Below are 21829 nucleotides of genomic sequence, written 5' to 3' on the forward strand. Positions count from 1 at the left end.
GTAACACAGCTGTACAATCATAAATTTTAGAGGAATATAGAGTTTGAATTTGTACTTTCCGCAAGTAATTGTTGCAGTTTTTTAAGCACCTAAACTTTGTTTTAAAAGTCGTAGCACTGTCTCTGCTTTAGTTTCTTGGGGACACTTCTTCACATTGATTTCATTTACCAATGTGCAACCAAATTTTTTTGTTAATGCAAAGCTAAGAGGTGTTTTTAATAAAAGAAGGTGCAGAAGGAACTGATATTGATGAATTGAGCTACAAAAAAGGGGGGGTGGGGTGGATTAGTGAGGTCAGGATTTTGATGCAGGTCTCTGCTGTTAGTTATACACTGGAAAGTATAAAGAAAGAGGGAAGTAGATTTTCTAACACATCATAGTATACCTATAACTGGCCAGGCACTGTAAATCACTGGTATGCATCAATCTTTTCACCACAGAAAGGAAATTAAAAGTGCTGTAGTAGAAAAAGCATCTCCAGCACTGTGTCGACCTCAAGCCACTCATCATCAGAAAGATTAAATCAGACTCCCAAAATTTTTGAGGAGTGAGGGGATATTCAGTGTGGCAGGAAAAAGGATTAGGGTGATCAGGGAACACATAACTGATCATTTCAAAGGAAATTAAAAGATTTAGGTTCTTTAGTGGAACAACATAAAGGTTGAGGCGTGACTCTGTCATTTTATGTCATAGAGAGGGGAAGTGGGAAGGGTAGTAGTGGCACAAGAGAGAAGGAATATAAACTCATCTGAATATACACAGTCTGGAATCAAAGAAGCAAAGTCTGGAGCAGCCTTTAATCCAAGGAATGGAGTTTATAAAAAGGATCATCACTACTTTTCCCTTAGGTTTCATAAGTTTATGAAAGGGATTTTAAAATGTGTTGTTGTGATGGCAAGGGGCTGAATCAGTCAGTCCCTACATTCCTGCCAAAGAGGGATCAAGACCTCCCTTTGTCACTCTTAGGTGCCAGAAGAATTTTCAAGATGGAACTGGAAACTTGAGAGGAAAGAAGCCGAGTGCAAAAGAAGGAAGAAAGAATATGTTGTAAAGTTTGCCTTTGTTTGCATTAAGAAGCAAATGTAATGGAAAATTAATTTCACTAAAATTATTGTGAATTTAGAGCTTGATTTGAAGAAGAACTTCAAGGGATTTGTATGTATTCAGCATTACTCAGCATCAGATCTTTAGAAATGAAATCTAAAAGAACAGAAATGTATTTGCAGTGAAGACATCTAATTAAATATGCTGTTAAATTATAACTTTTAAAACGCAGAAATTAATTGGCTGAACTGCATCCTTGGAGTTTATATGAGGAGTTAAAAGAAGCCTGCTGACAGTTCTGCATTATCTTCGAATACCGATTTCTTTGAACTGCAGACGCAAACCAGGACAACTCCTTCTTCCCTCCTTCCCCCCCATCACTAAAACATCAGCTCGAAAAGCTTACTTAAATTGTGCTCAGAATGCTCTTATTTCTGGTAGTATATAACTTGGAGACATTTTGAAACTTTTTGAGAATATTTGGAGATATTTTGAAACTATTTTGAAATTGTCAGCAGAATCTTTTCTGCCTGCTGAAGACGGAAAGCAAACTTTACTTCTGACACCCCATCATGAGAGAACCCGTAGAGCACAAAGAAGACCCCGGCCGGCCGCAGTGGTTCTTGCTTCTCCGAATACGTGCGGCGGGGCTGACGGCCCTGGGCGCTCTGGGGGCAGGAGAAACCGTGTTCAACCCACTGTCTTTAACGCTGCAGGGGCGCAAAACCTCTTCACTTGCGCAGCGAGGAGGAAGAAGGCAAAGGAGAAAAGCCGTAGCGGTTTTGGCCGATGTGCCTTTCGCCCGCTCCTTTTTGTTTTACTGGGGATTTTTGCGAGGAAGGTTGCAGGCTCCTGAGGCCTCTGGGAGCAGGACTCGCCTTTCAGAGGGGGCCCAGCTCCTGCTGGCTCCTGGTGACCGTCGAGTGCGGAGGGAAAAGTGTGCGGGGACTCGCCCGGGGCCGGGCTGCCCCCGGCAGAGGGTGCCGGAGCGATGGGACTGTCCCGGGCCCGTCCGCCCCCCGGCGCCGCTCCCCTCCCCTGCGCCGAGTCCCGGGTGACGTTCGGATGCTGGGGAAGGAGGAGGCGGAGGAGGAGGAGGAGGAGGGGAAAGGAGCGCGGCTTCCTCCGCCCCCAGTCGGGTACGGTCCGTTAGCGGGAGCGCAGGGCCGCGGCGGCGGAGCCGGGACGAGTTTACGGCATCGGCAGCGGACCCCAGAGCGCCCGCCGGCGCTGCTCCCGCGGCTCCGGCAGGATCAGTGCCGGGCGGGCAGCATGGACCCCGCGGCGGCGGCGGGACGGCGGGGGGCGGCGGGTCGCCTCCTGCTCCTGCTGGCGGCCGCCTCGCTCCTGAGCCTCCGCGCCGCAGGTAAGGAGGGGCACCCTGGCTGCAGGGGAGGATGCTTCTGCTCTTCGAGTTGGGGTGTACGGGGAGAGGGGAGGCCGGGAAAGCTCCTCCTGTTCCTAGGAGAATTGCGCGTATCCACTTGGGACCAGCGGACCCGCCAGCATCCCCAGGTGGTGATTCATGTTGGCTACTTTCCTTCCTTTCTTACCTTTTTGCTTTTCTTTTATTCCCCCCCCCTTATTTTATTGTCTTCCTTACTTTCTCGCTTTCTTCCGCCATCCTTTTATTCTTCTTTTTTTTTTCCCCTTTCTTTTTTTTTTCCCCCCTCAGTTCTTCTTGGCACAATGGAAACCTGATGTTGTGTTCTTTACGAGGGGGCGGGGGTTGGCTGGAGGCGAGGGCAGCTACAGTTTTTACCCCGAGCGCATCACCGCGCCCCTGCCCCGCTCGGGTGAAAGGCGCTCCATGCCTCTTTTCGGCCGGCTCAGCGCTCCGAGGCTGGTTGGTCGCCACTGACGGGGGGCAGGGGGGAGGGAGAAAGAAGGAGAAAACAAAGGAAAGTTCGGGGTTTTGTTATTGCCGAGGGTGGATAGCAATGAGCGGAGCTTCCTCCTTCACTCTGCCCGCCTTCCAGCCCTCTCCTCGGAATGGTTATAATAATGCGTTATTATTTGGGACGTTGAGTGTTGCCAGAATCTCAGCGGGAACCAGGAGGGGATTAAAGTTGAGTGGGCGAGGGGGCAGCCGCCGCGCTTGCAGCTCATGGAGGCTCGGCGGGGTTTCTTTCTGTGTGTTTTTGGGCTTTAGAGGGTCCCATTTTCTCTGTGTACCTGGCCGACCCTCAGGGACTGAGGAGGTCAGACTCTGGGCTCAGGAAACACTAGGACGCGCGGTTCAGTGAGCTCCGCCGTTGTTTTTAGGGCTGAATAAGCTGTCCCTGTTAACATCTGACCTTGCGCCGTGGCAGCAGCGGTGCGGGTGCTGAGTAGATGCCAGTTTGTCCGGCATCTCCGAGGGTAGCGCCGTGATTTAGAGGCCTTAAGGGAACGTGTGGGGTTGGAGAGCCACGATGGTGTAAGACAGTTCCTGTAAAAGAAGCCGCATAAACTTTTTTTCAAATTTTTCCCTCCTTCACTCGCGCCTAAGCTGTGTGGGGCTTTCAGAGCAGGAAAGGGGAGGCTTAACGTTTTCGTTTTCTCTGGGATGTGAAATGCACCGTCGAGGTAGGAGCTGCCGGATCCAGCTCTTTGATCTTTCACGAAGCCATTCTCTGGAAAATTGCCCTCTCCCCCTCTGCAGCAGATAAACTTTACTCTCAAAGTCCTTCCCGGGAGTCTCTGCCCACTGAGGCACTGAGGAAACAGAGGACAAGGCTGCACCGTTTCCACGCCAGGTTTGCAGCTCTTCCCGCTCTGTCCTCGCCGGGCAGCGCGGAGCTCGGCGGGTTAGCAGTGCCTTCCTCCCCCGCCTTTCCTGGCTTTGACTGAATTGCACCGACGTGCTGGAGGAGACCGATGATGTCTTTAAGGAAAAACAGTGATGCTGCAGATTAGAGGGGACTTGTTAATCAATTGCACGTTTGAAAGAGCTTTTCTTCCCTTTGTTGCTTTCGCTAATCCATTTAGCTCTCCCCGGGAGGTGACAGATGCCTATATTTCCTGTTATTCAGCTCCGGGGACCGAGGTCCTGCCATTTGTTGCTTTGCCATGAAGGGAGAGGGTCAGCAGAAAGCTAGAGGTCTGGGAGCTTTCCGGGGCGAGAGCAGGAGGCGGGCATGTTACAGCTCGCGGATTTGGGGTCAGTTCCCGTCGCCTTTATTTTTCCTAGAGCCTTTATTGCTCCCTTTGAAGAGGCTGCCCGCTGCTGTGCCCCTCCTGCGGGCTCCGGGGCTCCGGGGGATCCCCCGGGGCCGCAGTGAGGATGGCCGTCATCCTCCAGCGGCTTTGAGAGCAGATGCCGGACTGTCTGTCCCCGTCCCCTCTCCGTCCCCTTTTCCCCGAGCAGCTCGCTCTGTTTCCCGAATGCAGCGGCAGGGAGGTGTGCACAAGCGTCCCGTGAGCTTCTTTCCTTCCTTCCTTCCTTCCTTCTCTTGCCCCCCGCTGCCGCTCCAGAACACGGTACGGCTGTCGCTTCGCGGCCGGGCTCTCCCCGCTCTCCCAGAGCCTCCCCGGGGGCGGAGGGGCTCCCGGGAGCCTCTGGAGCTGCCGCGGGGGAGCGCCCGGCGCCGGGAGGAGCGGGGCAGCGCACCTTCGTCCTTCCTTGTGCGCCACGGGCTGCCCCGTGCCGTGAGTGTGCTGCCATGCTCTCAGGAGACGTGTCCGGTTTCAGCCTTCTCGGAGGCAATATGAAATCATAAATTACCATTAAAAGAGTATTTGGGATTTATAATTTTCTTTTGAGCGCTACCTCACAAACAGGCGTGTGATAATCGTCTCAGCCGCCTGTGGAAAGTGTGGATTCACTCTACTCGATGGGCATGAAGTTTGAGACTCCATTTTCTTTGAATAAGCAGCGCATGGGTTGAGAGCCCATAATCACAGCAATAAATTCTTGTGTACTTCTATTGTTGAGGGGTATTCTTCTGTTTAATTAGATTTGCTTAATGGTAAACAGAGTATTTGTTAATCTACATTTCACTTAAAGGTTTATTTTTGACAATGCTATTTCAGCCTTTTCAGTGCTCGCTTTTAGAATATGGCCAGGTGAGAGGCAACGTTGAAAATGGTGACGCACAATGGACCCGGCTTACAGACTTTTGCCCCCTTGCCATTAAATAGGAAAGTATGTTTAATCAACTGGAAGTTAATGCTCATGTGACTTGAGAAATATGCAGAATGGAGCAGAACGGAGAAAAAAAACAACCAAAACACCAAAACTCTGTCAGCAGAATGTCTAGGAATGAAAACGTAATGGTAACTCATGCCTATGATTTTGAGAGCCCTGAAGTTTGTAAACTTCTACCTATCTTCATAAAGGAGAAAAACCCTCTAATTTCAAACATTTGTACAATGTTTATGGAGAAATTAATCCAAGTATGGATTACTTCTGAATGCCTTTAAATGCTGAAGTGGAAAAATGTTGTAAAATACTTAAATCTTGAAAGTTGCGTAAGATTCAGCCATAGCTCCATCCCGACTTTAATGCAAGAGATTCAGCTCTGGAAACTGTACACAAATCATCTGATAAAAGTCAGTCTATCTTTGAGTACAAGGAGTTCGCAGATAGCTTTTAATGAATTATATTGACCGCATTAACTATTTTTAGGTCAAATCTCAAACTTTTCTAGCATTAATTAAGTTGTTAGTTTAGTGATGAACTTTATCTCTGAGTCAAGAGTTGGCACTGATTTTTTTTTCCCCCACTGAGTGTCTCAATTAAATTAAGCATTTGTACTGGCACTGCACTTTTCCCCTTAATGTCTTTGTTGCTGTAAACAGCACATAAAAGCAAGATGCTGGAAGAAAAGGACAAGATGAGAGACAAGGCAAATTAATCCTATTTACTGAGTTTTCAGTTGTTTGCAGAAAAGCTGATCTTTTTTCTAAACTCACTGCACTTTGTCTGAGGTGTGAATAGCTTGCAGGCATTGGCATGGAAATATGTTTGACCACTAATTAGGAAACTGACAGTCTTAGTCCACCAGCCAGTGAGAAGGAAGAGTAAAAGGAAGGAATGGTAAGAAATACTGGGTTTTGTTTGATAGCTGTGAGAATCTTCTGTATAGAAGACTTGTGGAGCTCTTTTCATAGCTTATTCTCAGAGTCTTAAATTCACATTTTAGATTCAATAAAAATATCTTTTCGTAGCACTCAGCATCTCAAGCTTTTAATCATACTTCTGATTGAGATAATTTATTTTAAAGGTCTCTTTGTGTTTATTTTTTTAACATTGCAGACGAAAAAAAAATATTAAGCAAACTTTTTTTCATTTTTTCAAAAATGGTTCTTTCTATAGATGTTCTCTGTTGCCTTGTGTGGTTGCTTAGAAGGAAGAAATGCTACTTACAGTATTCCATCTAATTTATAGCATCTGTCACTATGTTCTCTGTGCAAAGAATGGTTTGCTATTTAAGTTTGTTTATTCATTGTGAGGCTGTTGCTTTATAAAGGAAGTTGTCATTAGGCTCAGCATGTCTGGAAAGCATGCAAGCACTCAAGTCTTCTAATCCAGTGACTACAAAGTAGTTAACGCTTCAAAGAGAAGGAACGACAGGATTTTGTTGCACTGAAAGAAGATGCATTGTTTGCTAATCCTACTTTTAGTTGTTACTCTACTAAAGACTGCTACAGCCTCACTAGTAATCATTTGAGACAAACATGGATTTTACTTGAATTACTGTCTTTTCTCTTGGTTTAGTCTAAATGTAAGTAGTGACATGTCCCGTACTAGCTTTTTGCATTTACTTTTTCTGGGCCTTTGCCATACACCAATATTCACGTGCAGCATCCTGCTAGATAGTTTTGCTGATGTTTTCCACAGACTTGACTCGCAAACAAGCTTTTTCTCCTGACATCTGTTTGTCCTCCTTGGCCAGCTTGGGAAAGGACTTCCTCTTCCAAGTGATGCCAGCTGGTGATCTTTTTTTAAAAACTAAAAATGTCTGTACGTGACTTTCCAGGCCATAAAGTATATACTTTTCAAAAAGTCAAAAGGTGATCTCTTAGCTATGAATTGTGACTTTGTCTTCTGGATAGCAATGGGCAAAAGCTTTCATTTAAGAACACTAACAAGTCTGCATTGTACTGAGAACAAGAAATCACACTAGAAATACATTTCACTAAGTAGTGCACTGATACTGTGATGGGCATAAGTAAATTAATTCCACCAGCGTTGAAGACCCTGGTGAGTATCCCACAGACAGTTCCATCCTTCTGAGCAGGTGTTAAATCAGTCTGTGTGTATCTCCTGGAGCCACTGGGCACATGCATCGGTGGTAGCGTGTGCTGTTCATGAAGCACAGAGAACATACTCCTCTGTGCTGATGGAATTCGCTCTCATTATATTGGTGCCTTCTGGTTTTCTGCAATGTGTGCCTGTGTTTGATGGTGAAGAAGGGTGCTATAGTAGCTGAGGGAGAGGAAGGGTATCACAGTATTACTGTTCTGTAGAAAGTTTTTAAAGAATGAGTGTGCCTGTCCCTCTGAGTCTAGAGCAGAGTTCCCTGACATCTCCTAAAGAGAAGGCTGTGTGGTTGGTGAGGGTACAGTTTCATGGACACCTGAAGCTCTTGGTTTATTTAGCTAAATCAGCAAGCTGGCTCCACTGCAAAGTAGCCATAGAGAAGTGGAAGAACACATGGATGGAGAATTAGCCCAAGAGATAAGGCTTCTTCCACTGTAATTATTTTTGTTGAAGCAACCGAAAGATGTTTTGTCTGGGTACAGCTTGCAGAAACAGCAAAATGAAATTATTGGGGAACTGTTGAGGGTCACAGTTTGCCAGAGTTTGGTTTGCAAGTGTGAGTAACTGAATCGGGAAATTAGATTGGATCCCTGATTTGCCATTTTTTCCCTGAGTAATCCATCAATATCTCTTGGGAGACACATCTAATGGACCTTTTGGATTTGAAGTTTCTACTCAAGGTGTGATTTTAAGACAACAACAAATAGAATCAGTAATCTTTCTTGACCAAAAAGCACCATGTGTATATTGCAATACCTATGAAACCTCTACTGAACTTAAATTTCTGTCTTGTACTTTCTTTGTTAGACTTCCTTTTGTATGAATGGCATAAATATTTAATTCTGTAACTTCAGGTTACTTGTCTTCATCCCTTGCCACTTGTCTTCATCAGAACTGCTCTAGGGTGTTCATTTAACAGTTCATCTGGTAAGTATATTTTCAAGTAGCTTCTATAAATTATTTTCCTTGATTTTCACACTTTAACACCTTAACATTATTTTTTTTCCTGTGGTATTGTCTGTGTAAGAAGAATGGCTTGACTGGTTGTATAAAGAAGAAGTAAATTTTTGTAACAGTTCTAAAATTCTGAAGGCTTACTTTTCAAAACAATCTACAAAATTGTCTAGTTGAATCATTCATGAAACTAACAATGGATTGTTCTTACCAGAGCAGTAACACAGTCACATATTCAGTTATTGTGTAGATAGAGAACAGAAAATGTACCACAAAAGACAGGAGGAATTTTATTAATGCATCTTTAAGTATAAAAATTATGGTTTAAAAATAGTAAACTTGATTTCTACTGGTCAGAAACACTCTCCTTAGTCAAATGAATAAAGAAGAAGCCAAAAATCACAGAGCTCTACTAAAGGCAGGCTAGTGAGAGTGGCAGGCTGCTGCACAGATGGGGGAGATTGGTTTCTTCCATGTCTGCAACAGAATAGATGGATGTCATGTCTTTAACTTGGTTGTAGAGGAGACACAAAAGAGTTTTTTGAAGAACAGAGTTCAGGGACAGCGATAAGCAGCCTAGGGAAATCCTAGAAGCAGGCTAACTCAAAGCACACGCACCTCAGGTGCTGGAGCCATATTTCACAGGAGCACCTTAACATTGCGCATTGAGGGACAGGAGGTCTGAGATGCAGCAGTGCCACCTCAGATTGGATGAAGATGTTGTGGGACCTTGCTTGTCTGTTCTTCTTCTCTTTGGAAGCAGAAAAAATGTCTGATTGTATAAGAATAAAATGTCTCTGGAGGAAAAAAGCCAAGAAGAACTGTCCTAGAAACATTAATTCAATTTGCTTGGATATGAATGAGAAATTATTCATATGAGTGTATCAAAAGTATTGTTGACTAGAGCAAGGTCTGAAAATGAGAAAATGGAAAAAAAAAAGAAATATGGTATTACTTGGCAGTCTTGGACTGCAGCAGCTAAGTAACTTTAAAGTAAGTTCTGTCAATCTCTTGTATGAACCAATAATAAATAAAACTGCTTGAAAGCTTAAGATGCCCTAACAATGTATAAAATTTTCTCTGTCATTCATCATCTGAAAGTTTAGGAAGAAATTACTGGATGTAAAGAGAATGAGATTCTTTATATTTAAAGCAAGAGAACACATATTCTGGATGATAAGTAAACAGATGGTTTTGCTGTGCTTGTTTCTAGTTTGGAAAAGTGACACAGCAGAACTGTGTTATAGAAAAAACCCAATACCACTAGACCTACTAATGTTGCAGCAGTGTTTCCATATATAATAAAATTTATCCCTTCTTAAAAATCCAAAAGTATAAATAGGCAAGTGAAGGCTGTAGACAGAGAACCCAAATATAATATCATATGTACTCTTTTATTTCAGGCAAGAACAGTTCTGTTCTGGTTCTAAATATGTGTTGGTTTCCACATTTTACTCACAAACTAGAGAAGCATTTTAAAAATAAAATATCCTTTTGACATGTGCTGCCCTGATGCATATTTGTCAAATAATACAAAACCTTGGAAACTGCATATCAGAGAGCTGACCAGACAAAAATTTGCCCTGCAGGATCCAACCCAGTTCTGGCCAGGCTCCCTGAATTGGCTTCCCTCCAGTCCCATGCATCCCATATCCACCAGCATTGGTTTGGAGAAGAGATGATGGATGGCTGGGAGGGAGAGCACATGGCAGCCCTGGCAGAGCAGCTTAAATTGCCGTGGAACTTCATTCTTGGAGACAGAAATTGGATATGCAAAAGTATCAACATTACTGTGGGAGCTAGAAATTTTGGAGACAGTTCCACAATATTATTGTAATTGATGGCTGCCTAAGATATGGATTGTGCAGAGTGAAGCTGAACCGGTGGGGTTGAAGTTAGAAAATTCTCACCTATCTCAAAAATCTAGTCTGCAAACAGGTGTTTGATTAGTTGTCAGATTCTCACCACAAACCGCCTTGGCCGTTTGTCTTTGTGTTAGAACTCCTGAATCTTCAGCAGTTGTTGCTTAAGCTGCATTTTAGGAGTCCACTGAGTTTTTCATTGCATTATAGATAAGATTAGATGAGCTTTGAAATTAAAAGTCGTAATAAAACAATAGAGTTTTTTCAGTACAAGAAAGAAGGAAATGGACAGAATCTAAGTTTTGTGAAAATTTGAAAGACCTATTAAATCTTCTTGAATATTCTGTAAGTTGAAAATGCCAAGAATATTGTAGCATCTATCTTGGTTCTTGGTCTTACAACTCCTGTAATTGGTTCTTTAAGTCTTACAACTCCTGTACAGAAATACAGATCATGCTTCTTTTGAGTAGATGTGAAACATTTCTTTCAGCAAGATGAAAAGAAAAAAAGGGGAGGAGTCTGTGGCAGAAAAAACAGAGAATTCCATTCATATAAGAATTTTCTTTACTGGGGCGTGGGAAATTAAAATAATTTATGATACTCTAGGAACTTGATAGTTGAAGGATGAGCTTAAACATAAAAAAATGTTCTAAAAATTGTAGTTACAGCAGTGGTTAATGATGACTCCTCCATGGTAGACCAGAAAACCTTACAAAGGGAAAAGTGGTAGTAGTAGATAAAATTGCAAGCTTGAATAGGAGCTGAACCAAACTTACATGAGAAAAATGTATCTGCTGTTGTTTAAATTTTAAAAATAACAGGGCTTCATAGCTCTGCCTGGAAACAATTTAATACAACAAATTGGGGTTTTTTTAAAAGTATTTCCAGCCTGACCAGAAGCAGTACTTAATAAATACTTTGAAAGGGTGAGTCTGTTCTTTGGACTTGGTTTTGCAGACTCAGTGAATTTGGATGTTTATATCAGAAATTACAGGTAGTAATCCAACCCATTTTTTCTAAAGCTGATCTCCCATTTATCTTTTTCTCTCTGAGTCAGTGTAGAAATATGATTCAGAAATCCATTCTTCAATGGAGGTAGTAGAGAAACTGTTAAAAGTTCATGATGCTGCGGTTTTCAAAGCAACAGAAAAAAAACCCCACCGTGGTTCTTTCAAAGTTTACGTGTAGAGAACTTTTGGATAATGCTGCTCTTGAGAAAAACACACTTATTTTGCTAGTGTTTTATTTAAGAACATATCACATGTAGAAAATGTTTTGAAGAGGATCATGCTAGTCAAATGCAAGGGCATACAGAATTAGGAAAGACAGGTTTCAGAAGTTACACTGGTCTGTAATCCAAAAGCCAAATTTAAAGTCAGGATCAACTTGATTCTGGAACTTGAGGATGATGTGTTTATGCAGGAAAGAACTGCAGAAACAAAGGTGTTGATTTATAGCATATTTTCAGAATTACAAAACCCGGGAAATGTTATCTCACATTTACTGAATACTTACTGTGTTCACAGAGGCAATTATTAGAAAATCTTAGTTCAATGTGAAACTGAAGAGTAAACAAGATGCAGTTTTCTTCCTGCAGTCAAGGCCTTATTGATCAGTGCAATACTTGTAATGTCATCTTTACTGGTACTAAATCATATTGGTGTGGGATTTATCATTTCTAGAAGTAGAAAAAAATCAAAACTCAATACTGTGGCATTAGGCTCTGTGGAAATTTTTGTAGTGCCTTTACATCTGTTATTCTGTAAACACAGTATGAAATAGGGGGAAATAGGATCTAGAAGGACTTTTAGAGGTTAGATTATTTATTCTTCAAGACAGAGTCAACTTTAGCTGGCATGACCTGTTCTCCAGAGGTGACAAGAGCAGAGATTCAGTGACTTCCACAGGCAGGCATGCAGGCTTGTGATTGCTTACACTTGTTTGCAATCCAAGTGCATTACTTCCTGTAACAATTTATTCCTCTCCTTTTTGCAATTGCAGTTGATTTTATTTTTCTGATTTCTGAAATAGTTCCTCAAACTTTTACAGAAATTCTTCCCAAAAATTATCTTGTCTCCTTGTAGATATCTCTCTCAATATTCTCTTCACCACTACTGTGTTCTCAGCCTTTCCTCTTGCATCATATTTTCTGAATCTTAGGGTTGTGCTCATTCTTCTCTATTGGACCTTCTCCAAAATGTCTTTCTTGAAGTTTGCTAACCAAAACTGGTATGTTCTAGCTCATGCTGTACCAAGACCAGCTGAAGGAAGATGATTGTTTCCTATATTTACTGGATGATGTTTTATTTCCCAGATTGAAGCATGACTATTTTGTGGCAGGGTGGCCTTGCTAGAGCTCTGATCCACTCCAGATCTTTCACAAAGAATTGTTGCCAAGTCCCTGTTTGGTACCAGTGAAATGGTTTAAGCAGGAAACTTTCTGCCTGTCTTCGCTCTACTGTCTGTCTTTAGTCCCACCCTCTCCATACAATTCTTTTTTGCTGGTGTTTGATTCCATTTACTAACACCAGAATGTTGGCAGCACATAACAGCTTGGTGTTGCCTATGGGATTCAGTAAGGCAGATATCCATAGCACTGAAACTTGCGACTCTCCATTGTTTCATTAACCACAGAGACTTAACTCCAATGGTTTTCTAAGGAGCTGTCATTTGCCTTTGTATAAAATTTCATGTTTCACCTGTGAGAATGCCATAGGTAGCAGCTCCTTCCCCACTAGCACCTTCAGGCTATCATTCCATAGAGGTTAATAGATGTCATATTATGGTCTTCAGGAGCTAAACTTCCAGCAGCAGAAGCTCTTGTAACACGTGTAAGTCTTCTTCTGTGGTTTCTTCTTAAATAACTTGGCTTTTTGTAACTTTCATTTCTATAACTGTGGTAATGTACATTTTCATGTTGTACCAGATTAATCAATTTGAAAGGCAGAGAGTTCATACCTGCCTATTTTGAGAAACTGATTTTTTTTTCAAAGTTCATGTAAAGCCCATAGAAAATTTTGCAAATGACAGTTTTCTCTCTCTCACTCTTAATATCATGCCTGCATCAATGTAATGGACTAAAATTGTACCCCTTAATGTCATACAGGGTCATGTATTCCTACTTCTTTTACTCTTCAAAGCCCCCTGTTAAGTGAGTAGTTGCATGTTGCAAGACCAAGGCAATTAACTAAAACTACTCTAGCTTTGAAAACATATGATATAAATTCATTTTTAAGCATTAATACTTACATGAAATAAGTTATGGGTTTAAAATTCTGGAACTGATGTAAGAATAAATAAATGTAGTTGTCATTGTCTCTACAGTGTTCTCCTCATTTCCTCTGCATCATCCAGTCCTCTTCCTTCATCTTATTTTTCTGTTCTTTGATTTAATAATTTTCTCTATAGCATGTTTCCTTCTGACATTTGGGTGTTTTGTTGTTTGACTGTTTTCTTTCTGACTCCCATTAAATAACACTTTAGATCTTAAGAATTCACAGATGTGCTGTGGTTGCCTACTAAGTGCTTCAGTCATCCACAGTGGCTGTTCCTGGCTGTCTGGGAAAAAAAGTCCCTGGTCAGCAGGTAGGAAAAATGCCTCCAAAGAGATGATTTTCTGTGACTGAACGATTAGCATGCTCCTTTGCAACTCTTGTTGCTTGAGAAGCTGCTGGTATCAGCACCTGTACTTAATTTAACATGAAATAGAAGACTAAAGTTAGGAAAGAGTGGTATGGGAACAGGTGGTGTGGAAGGACATGTCTGAGCAGAGTGTCTGGACTGTGATCCAGTTTATGAGGAAAATAAGTGTGTGTGGGGTATAGAAATGGAGTTAGGGTTGTAAGAATGTGTGCCAGCAAATTTAGGGAGTTTAATGTGCTCCTGAGTGTGGAGTGCCAGGGAATTGGAAACTTTAGCTGTGGCACCACCACCATGGCTGCAGTGCCGTCTTTGGGAAAGTCCTACCTTATTCTGTGGTTACTTTTTTCTTTTTCAGGACATACAGCGCAACAATGGCTATGTCTTTCACCCTGCTTGTATAGCAAGCTTTGCTTAGGAAAAAGAAGGGAAGTGAAGTTGGGCCTGCTGTGATGGCCCACGGTGTATTTCAAATACCATCTTGAATTTGAAACAAAGTGAATAGAGGTGTGAAGTAAGATTTTCTCATCAGGTTCTGGCCCTTTGGGAACCTTAATAGTGTAGAAAAAACAATGGACTCTGTCTATTTAGGAAAAAAACATGCTTTGTTTTTCTGGATGTCAAAACCATAGTTTTGAAATAGTGAAAATCATTACATACTTTATTGTTGTACATGTCTGATGTATAAAACTGTTTGTGGTTCCCCCCCCGCCTCCTTGCTGCTTTTCCTAGTTCAGATTTGATTTCCCTTTACCCCTTGTATTTTTTTCTGCCCCCTTCCTTTATTTTCCCCCTTTTCCTTTATTCCCCCCTCCTTTCTTTTCTTTCCTCCCCTTTCCTTCCTTCCTTCCTTTCTTTCTTTCTTTCTTTCTTCTTTCTTTCTTTCTTTCTTTCTTTCTTTCTTTCTTTCTTTCTTTCTTTCTTTCTTTCTTTCTTTCTTTCTTTCTTTCTTTCTTTCTTTCTTTCTTTCTTTCTTTCTTTCTTTCTTTCTTTCTTTCTTTCTTTCTTTCTTTCTTCTTTCTTTCTTTCTTTCTTCTTTCTTTCTTTCTTTCTTTCTTTCTTTCTTTCTTTCTTTCTTTCTTTCTTTCTTTCTTTCTTTCTTTCTTTCTTTCTTTCTTTCTTCTTTCTTTCTTTCTTTCTTTCTTTCTTTCTTTCTTTCTTTCTTTCTTTCTTTCTTTCTTTCTTTCTTTCTTTCTTTCTTTCTTTCTTTCTTTCTTTCTTCTTTCTTTTCTTTCCCTTTTTCTTTTTCTTTTTCTTTTTCTTTTTCTTTTTCTTTTTCTTTTTCTTTTTCTTTTTCTTTTTCTTTTTCTTTTTCTTTTTCTTTTTCTTTTTCTTTTTCTTTTTCTTTTTCTTTTTCTTTTTCTTTTTCTTTTTCTTTTTCTTTCTTTTCTTCTCCCTTTGAACTGATGAAACCACTCTCTGGTAATTCTGAGTCAGTTGGGTCAGTTCTGGGCTTTTCTGTGCAGAGACTGCCAAGATTTTAGAAAATATGTGGTGGTTTAGGGATTTAGTTATATGTCCAAAAGGGACAAGATTTGAGACCTCCAAATGTCTTTAATTTAAAACCATAATTTGGAAAGGATCTTTCCTGAGTCCCAAGAGAAAAAAGCCAATACTTTCATTTATACAATTAGTCATCATTCTCTTCACCATTAGGGTTATCCTCCCTCCTGAAAAGGCTACAGTTTGTTTTGCTGCCTTAACAAAAATGAGTTCAGTTGATTTAATGTTCTGTTTCATGATGAAGTGTCTTATCTAGGTCATAGTTTAGCTGTTAATAAGATATTTATGAAGTGGTAAGAATTCTCTGCTCTGTGGTGAATTTAGTCTCTAGAGTGGGGCAAAATGCTATTTAACTAGCAAATAAAGCAGTTCAACTTCAAATTATGTCAAAGTTGACTGCAACAATTTTAATCTTTTAGTAACCTCCTAAATATGTAGAATGTCTGGAACTGCTCAAAACTTCAGTAATTTGACCTCTGCTGTAGAAAAAGCATTTCATATGAATTAATATTGTAAGTAGCTATCCAAGGCAGGGATTTTTTTTGATTTAGAAACCAAGTTAATAGTTTTATAGTATGTGCAGACTAAAACACAGCTGAAGACTAAGAACATATTCCTGAGCTCACTTTTTTTGGTACCCAAGACTTATTTTACTGGCTTATCAATTACTGGGCTAAATCCTTGTAAGTATTTGAAGCTGGTATTTGTGATACTTGCTTGGGATTGTTTTGTCTGCCATGTAGCAATGTTGTCAGCAGATATTTCTCTAATTTCTGCATAGTTTTTATTGGTGTTTAACATAATTACAGCCATAGTGGTAAAGGCAGTAGAAGTATGAGTTTTCTATGTTTCCCAGACATACAGTGTAAATAGGGACTTTTTAAAAGGAATTCTGTATGAACCACTGCTTCACCATAAAATGTTTTGAGAGCAACATTGTTTGATATTTCATTTATGTCTATTGAAGCAGCAGTGGCATGTTTCTGTGTCTCTTATGTTTACTAATATAATTGTATGTGAGCCCTTCTCTCTTCAGCTGTGTATCAGCAGTTTTTGAAATACATATAGACTAGCACTTACGTGATAAGTGAATAATTAGTGACTTACCTCACTAATTCATTGATGATGTTTCATTAGCTCTAGAGTGCCACCTCAACTCTGTGGAAGTAGTTCTGATTGAATTCCCAGAAACTTAATTTTCCTTGTATTTAATTTACATGAACAGCCATTTCTATGGAGTCCCTATTTCTGGCTTCATCTAGACAGGCAGATCTTTGTAGAGTGTAACATGGAATAGAATAGTTGCTTTAATCTCCTTTCTTTATGTTTTCATTTGTATAATTATACATATGAATGAAAATAAGTCTTCATGAAGATTTGATTTCCTGACTAATGTGTATTTTTGCATTAAGATGGTTCATAGTAAGTTTATGTTGAACTGGACAACAGTGGGTGAACCTGAACCATCTAAAGACAAACTTGACTATGACTCCATGAGACTGCTCAGTTAAGGAAGAATGTGAGCCATGAGTTGTTCATACCTAAGATCCCACAAAAATGTTTGTGCAAAAATCTATAGACTGTTCTTCCATTTCTCCGCCAAGCAGCTGTCTGCTGGGATGAAAGATCTTTAAAAGATTTGGTTTCATGAGCATATTTTCCATTTTGTTTTACTTCTAAAGCAGTTGTCTTCCAGAAGGATGAAGACATTAATTTGTCTCTCAGGTAGTGGCATTATAAATTGCATAAGGAGCAGTGCTGTTCTAGAAGCAGTCTCTACCTTTTCTGTAAGATGGATAATTAAATTTTATTAATTAAGGCAGCATTTTTACCTTTTTGAAAAAGGTAATAATGAGTTTGTAAGAGTAAGTTTGTAAATTTGTAAGTTTCTTTCTCTGTAAGAAACCATATTCTCTTGTGAACATGAATTGGGGTTTTTTTAACCTGAATAAAAGATTTAAAAAAATAAAAGGTCAGACCTAAATTATCATAGTATACCTTTAAAAAATTTGAACTGAAAAACATTTCACTTGCCAGATATGCATTTTTTGTTACTTCTGCACCCATTAGTGTTCAGCATCTAAAACGGAACGAGGAGTCTGATTTCACTGACAGAGTCATAGCTGTTTGGTGGTGTCTTGTTTTGTAGAGTCAGTAACACCTTCTGAAACTCCTGTTGCCACAGCCAACAAAATAATGAAGGCTATTTAGTTTTAAAATTATAGGAGAAACTGAGATAGTCTTGTTTATGAGAAAAATAGGGCAGAAGGAAGTGTGAGGTGTGCTGAGAGCAGATAAGTTTTAGTGAAAGCAGGAGTTTCTGTACAGCATGTCCATGCACACGTGGCACCAGACGTGATTGTGCATTTGCCAGTAATATGTTGTTTAATGGAGAACTTGCAAAAGTTTGTGAAGAGAAAATGAAAGATCAAAATGCTAAAATAAAAGCAGTATGTCAGACTAGTTGGTTTGGATTCAAGTAGTTGAGTAACTAGCTTGCTTACATTTTTATCCAAGGAATTATAAAATTTAAGCTCTTACTGAATTTACATATCCTGGAATACCCTACTGCATTTAAGTAACTTTGATTAATTTCTGTGGTTCATTCAAAATGATTACTTGTTCAAAGGAGGGAACAGATAACACAGCATAAAATGGCAAAAACCTAGCAGCCTTTTATGAGCAAGTAGGGTCATGAACAAGTTATTACCAATCAGAAGTGTAAAGAGACATATAAGTATGTTTCTAAAACAGAAAGTATAGAAAAAACTAATATTGAAACTAAAATTTCATAATTGGATGGAATGTTCTAAAGTGACTGAATCTCGCATCAACTCTTACTAAAAAGGGTTTATTAAAAGATAGGAAAATGTACATGAACAGTTGAATAATTGACTTATGGAATCATTGTGACTTATGTTTTTAGTATATGTTTAGAGAAAATTAGTATTTTTCTAATTTATATCAGTGAATAGAAAGTTAAAATATTATAAAATAAAAGATTTTGTCTACTAGGTTTCCATTAGTAATTATTCTATATGCCATCATTCACTCAAGCAGGTAGCAAGCTTTTAAAGTGTTTTTGTGAAGGACAGACTTCCAGGCTTCAGAAGACACAGACATTTTTGTAGACAGAGGAGAGGGGATTTGGTCTGAGGGAAGAAATTGAAATAGTGAAATAGTGAGAGTTTTATTGGGACCAGAAAGCTGAAACCTCATCCAGACGCTGCTGCTGTAGAAAGAACTTACCCTAACTGTGTATAGGGGTTTTTGGGTTTGTTCATGGTAAATTTTTTTCGGGGGGGGTGTCAGTTTATTTTTTGTTTTTGTTTTGTTTGTTCGTTTGGATGTTTTTGTTTTTGTTTTGTTTTGTTTTTTGTTTTTTGTTTTAGTTAGGTTTAGTTTGGGGTTTTTTTTCCATTTTATTTTACAGGAGAAACTGCGCATCTTTAATGGGAGTGGTGGAACAGTTCATTTTCTCAAAGTGAATTTTAAGATACTGCTGACCACAGGAGTAACAAACACTGCCACGGCACTTTGTCCATTTTTCCCCCCTCATCCTTTATCCTTTTTTATGAGATTGTAGAACGCAAAGGCTGATGCTGGCTATAAGGCTACACTTTACAAAAAGTGTAATGCTCATCCTCAGGTCTTATAAAATGGCAGGATTCTTTTGCAGTGAAGCTACGCTGAGGGTATTATTAAATAATTTAGACTGTCTTAGACTTGACTGGTGATGTTTCTGTGTCTTGAAGATATTTTAGCTTAGAAAGTCTGTGTTCAGGCAAATTTGCCTTCCCTTGAAACATAGTTGTTGTAAATAGCAACATTCCTCTTGCTTCTTGTCAAAATACAGGAAAGTGTTTAGTCTTGCACTTTTGCCTGTCTTTGCAATTGCTTCTTGTTGGATTTCAAGATATCTGTTGGTTTTGGTTTCTTTTGTTTTTCCCTTTTTATTTAGTTAAATGATGACTGAATGATATTGTTTGGATTGCTTGACTATAGTTTATAGCCATTCACTTTTTTTTCCCTCCAAGGGCGAATCAGAAAGGTGGGATATTTTAGACCACTAGTAGGCCAGGGATTCTTTCTGAAGGCAAACTGGTTAAAATGAAAGAAAATTAAAAAATTTTGCTTTGTGCGTCTAATTTGTAGTACCTTGATAGATATTTTAATGGGTGCGTATGTTTTTATGTAAGTAGAAGTGTATATGAATGAAGTGTAGTCTTCTCTGAAGTTTGAAAATTTTCATTTGCCTAAATGTTTTTTTTCTGGCTTTGTTTTGTAGTGTATTGTCCTATCCTATTGATAGAACCTGATCTTGCTTTTAATTTCACTGGATCAAGTGTCCTTGGAAATTTTGCTCATAAATCTGCTTTAATTTACAGCAGTTTGTTTATCTTCAGGTAGATCTTGGTATTTTTACTGAGGGAAGGCTTTCTGAGAGTGCTGGAGCAGTCAAATACACAGCTCAGCCAATGTTATTTGTGCAGTTTTGCCTGAAAGACTGGATGACAGTGTGGTCATCCTGAAGAGACTGATGTTCAGCTGTGAGATGGATAATAGGGCAAGGAATAACACAAAATGAAATGAATTGAACATTAGTTAGGCTAGACACTGAATAGGAAAATGAAGTGGAAATATACAACATTTGGGGAAAATTAGGGTTGGAAGGGACCTCAATTCCTTGTGGGATCCAGGCCTCAAAGCAGGGCTAACATTTCTGTGGCTATTCTGCCTTTTAAGTTACCTCACGAAAGAAAAATGATATCACTAAGGCATTTTTCATTTCTTTTGGCAGTCATGTTTTACACTGTCTTTCACATCTCCTTTTTTTCTGACTCTGCAAGAATTGTGTCTTGAATTAAAAGAAGTATGAGTCAGATTTCAACCTGTAATGCTTGACTGCATGAGGACTGATCTGACAGCCTGACGTTGCCATCAGCATTTTATTTCACTCTATGCATAATAGGAACGATACTCTGAGTCAGTGGGGAGTGGAGATCTTAATTGTTTAGTGCTTTGAAGATGAGGTTATATAGCTGTAATTGCTGATAATAACCGACCCAAGCCCTTTCCCTTTAGCAGGCAAGACATCATTTTGTGATTTCTTTAATTTGCATTGTATACTTTACATTTGAAAAAGAATTGTTTCAAAGTGTTGTCTGGCCTCAAGAACTCTTGTTCTGTTTAAACAAGTGCATTTTCTGATTGCCCTTGACCAGTAGAATCTGAGCTGTCATTATATTTGCCTAATATAATTTAGGTAGATGCCCTAGCTCCTAGCTCCTGTGTGTCTCTGACAAATTTGAAAATGATTCCAGGTTTGTTACTCTACTCTTCAGCCTTTCAGAAGAGTTTTCTTCTCCCCTTTTTCTGTGATCAGCAGACAGTCTGTGAAGCTGTGCAGTTCAGAGTATAAGAACAAAAGGGAATAATGACTTCTTTGCATTTCATTAAATGTGTGGTGTTGTGATTTGTGTTGCATTTTGCAACAATTTGGGAAGCAACATTTGCAAATTTGTGAAACATTTGCATTGTATGCAAATTTGCTGAAATTTGGCCAAAATTTTCCAACTTGGATGTTTGAAGTTGCTTGTAAATTTTAAGTAACTCCAGAAATACAGAGTATCTGCAGATTTCTTCAGAAAAAAAACCACATGCTTTTTAAATTTTAAAGTATTTTTCATGGCTTTTAGTCCAATTGTGACATACCATGTACAAGAAGAATATTTCTGGTAGAGGACTGTACTCTGCATAGGAGTCAGCATTCATATTCTCCCTTCAGAAAGATGGCTCAGTTCCAATATACTGTTGTAACTGTGACAAGCATGTAAATTAAATACAAAATATTCTTTTTTCTTGTGTATTTACAGTGTCATTGTTTTTATATTGATTTTTCAGCTATCTTTTGCAGCGAGGCCCTGGATTTTAGCCTTGAGTATTCGGGCTCACTTGGAAACCTGTCTTGTGGATTCTTGGCCAGTTAATAGTTCCAAGTGGATGCAATTTAATAATCCTTGTGCTGTTTTGATTTGCCTCCCACACCATCTGGTCTATGTCTTTCTCCTGCTCTTTTTTTTTTTTTTTTTCCCTGTCTTAAAGGACAGTATTTTTTTCAATAATTCAAACTTTCAGGCATGTCATCTGAAAGTGTAGCTTGCTCTTAAACTTCCCTGTGCAATGTGTATTCCCAGAAAGAGGGCTTTCTGTATGTACAGGAAAAAGAACATGAACAGGAACCTGTGGACAGGTTGGAATGGCAGGAATGTAGTGCACACTAAAGATGTCTGTTTCTTCACACTGAAATATTGTTTGAACACATTTCAAGAGTTAAATTATTTCATTGCTCCAAGGTCTCCTGGATGGCTCTCTGTATTTCTCTCTAGTGGCCTCCACATTTAATTATTGGAGAGTGGCAAGAGATGTCTTCAAAATACAGAATCACTCAGCCTTTGCTGAGATGAAAGTTAACTGTTGTCATGAAGCTTGTAGTCTACTCCCTGAGCTTATTAGTACTTGATTTAGTAAAGATAACTTAGAGTAGTGCTAATTAAGCTTAGCTCTGTTTTGCCATAAT

At 39.7% G+C, this 21829-nt stretch overlaps 1 protein-coding gene across 1 annotated transcript in view; it reads left to right on the plus strand.

Annotated features, from left to right (window-relative positions):
* Positions 1-1616: 1616 nt before the first annotated feature.
* Positions 1617-21829, plus strand: part of ROR2 (receptor tyrosine kinase like orphan receptor 2) — a 143746-nt gene continuing 123533 nt past the window's right edge. Inside the window, exons 1-2 of the mRNA XM_059493080.1 lie at positions 1617-2043; positions 2348-2410. Of these exons, the coding sequence (XP_059349063.1) occupies positions 1617-2043; positions 2348-2410 (490 nt within the window). The remainder of the gene's footprint in view (positions 2044-2347; positions 2411-21829) is intronic.

Source organism: Ammospiza nelsoni, chromosome Z (assembly GCF_027579445.1).
Source record: "Ammospiza nelsoni isolate bAmmNel1 chromosome Z, bAmmNel1.pri, whole genome shotgun sequence".
NCBI classification, from domain to species: domain Eukaryota; kingdom Metazoa; phylum Chordata; class Aves; order Passeriformes; family Passerellidae; genus Ammospiza; species Ammospiza nelsoni.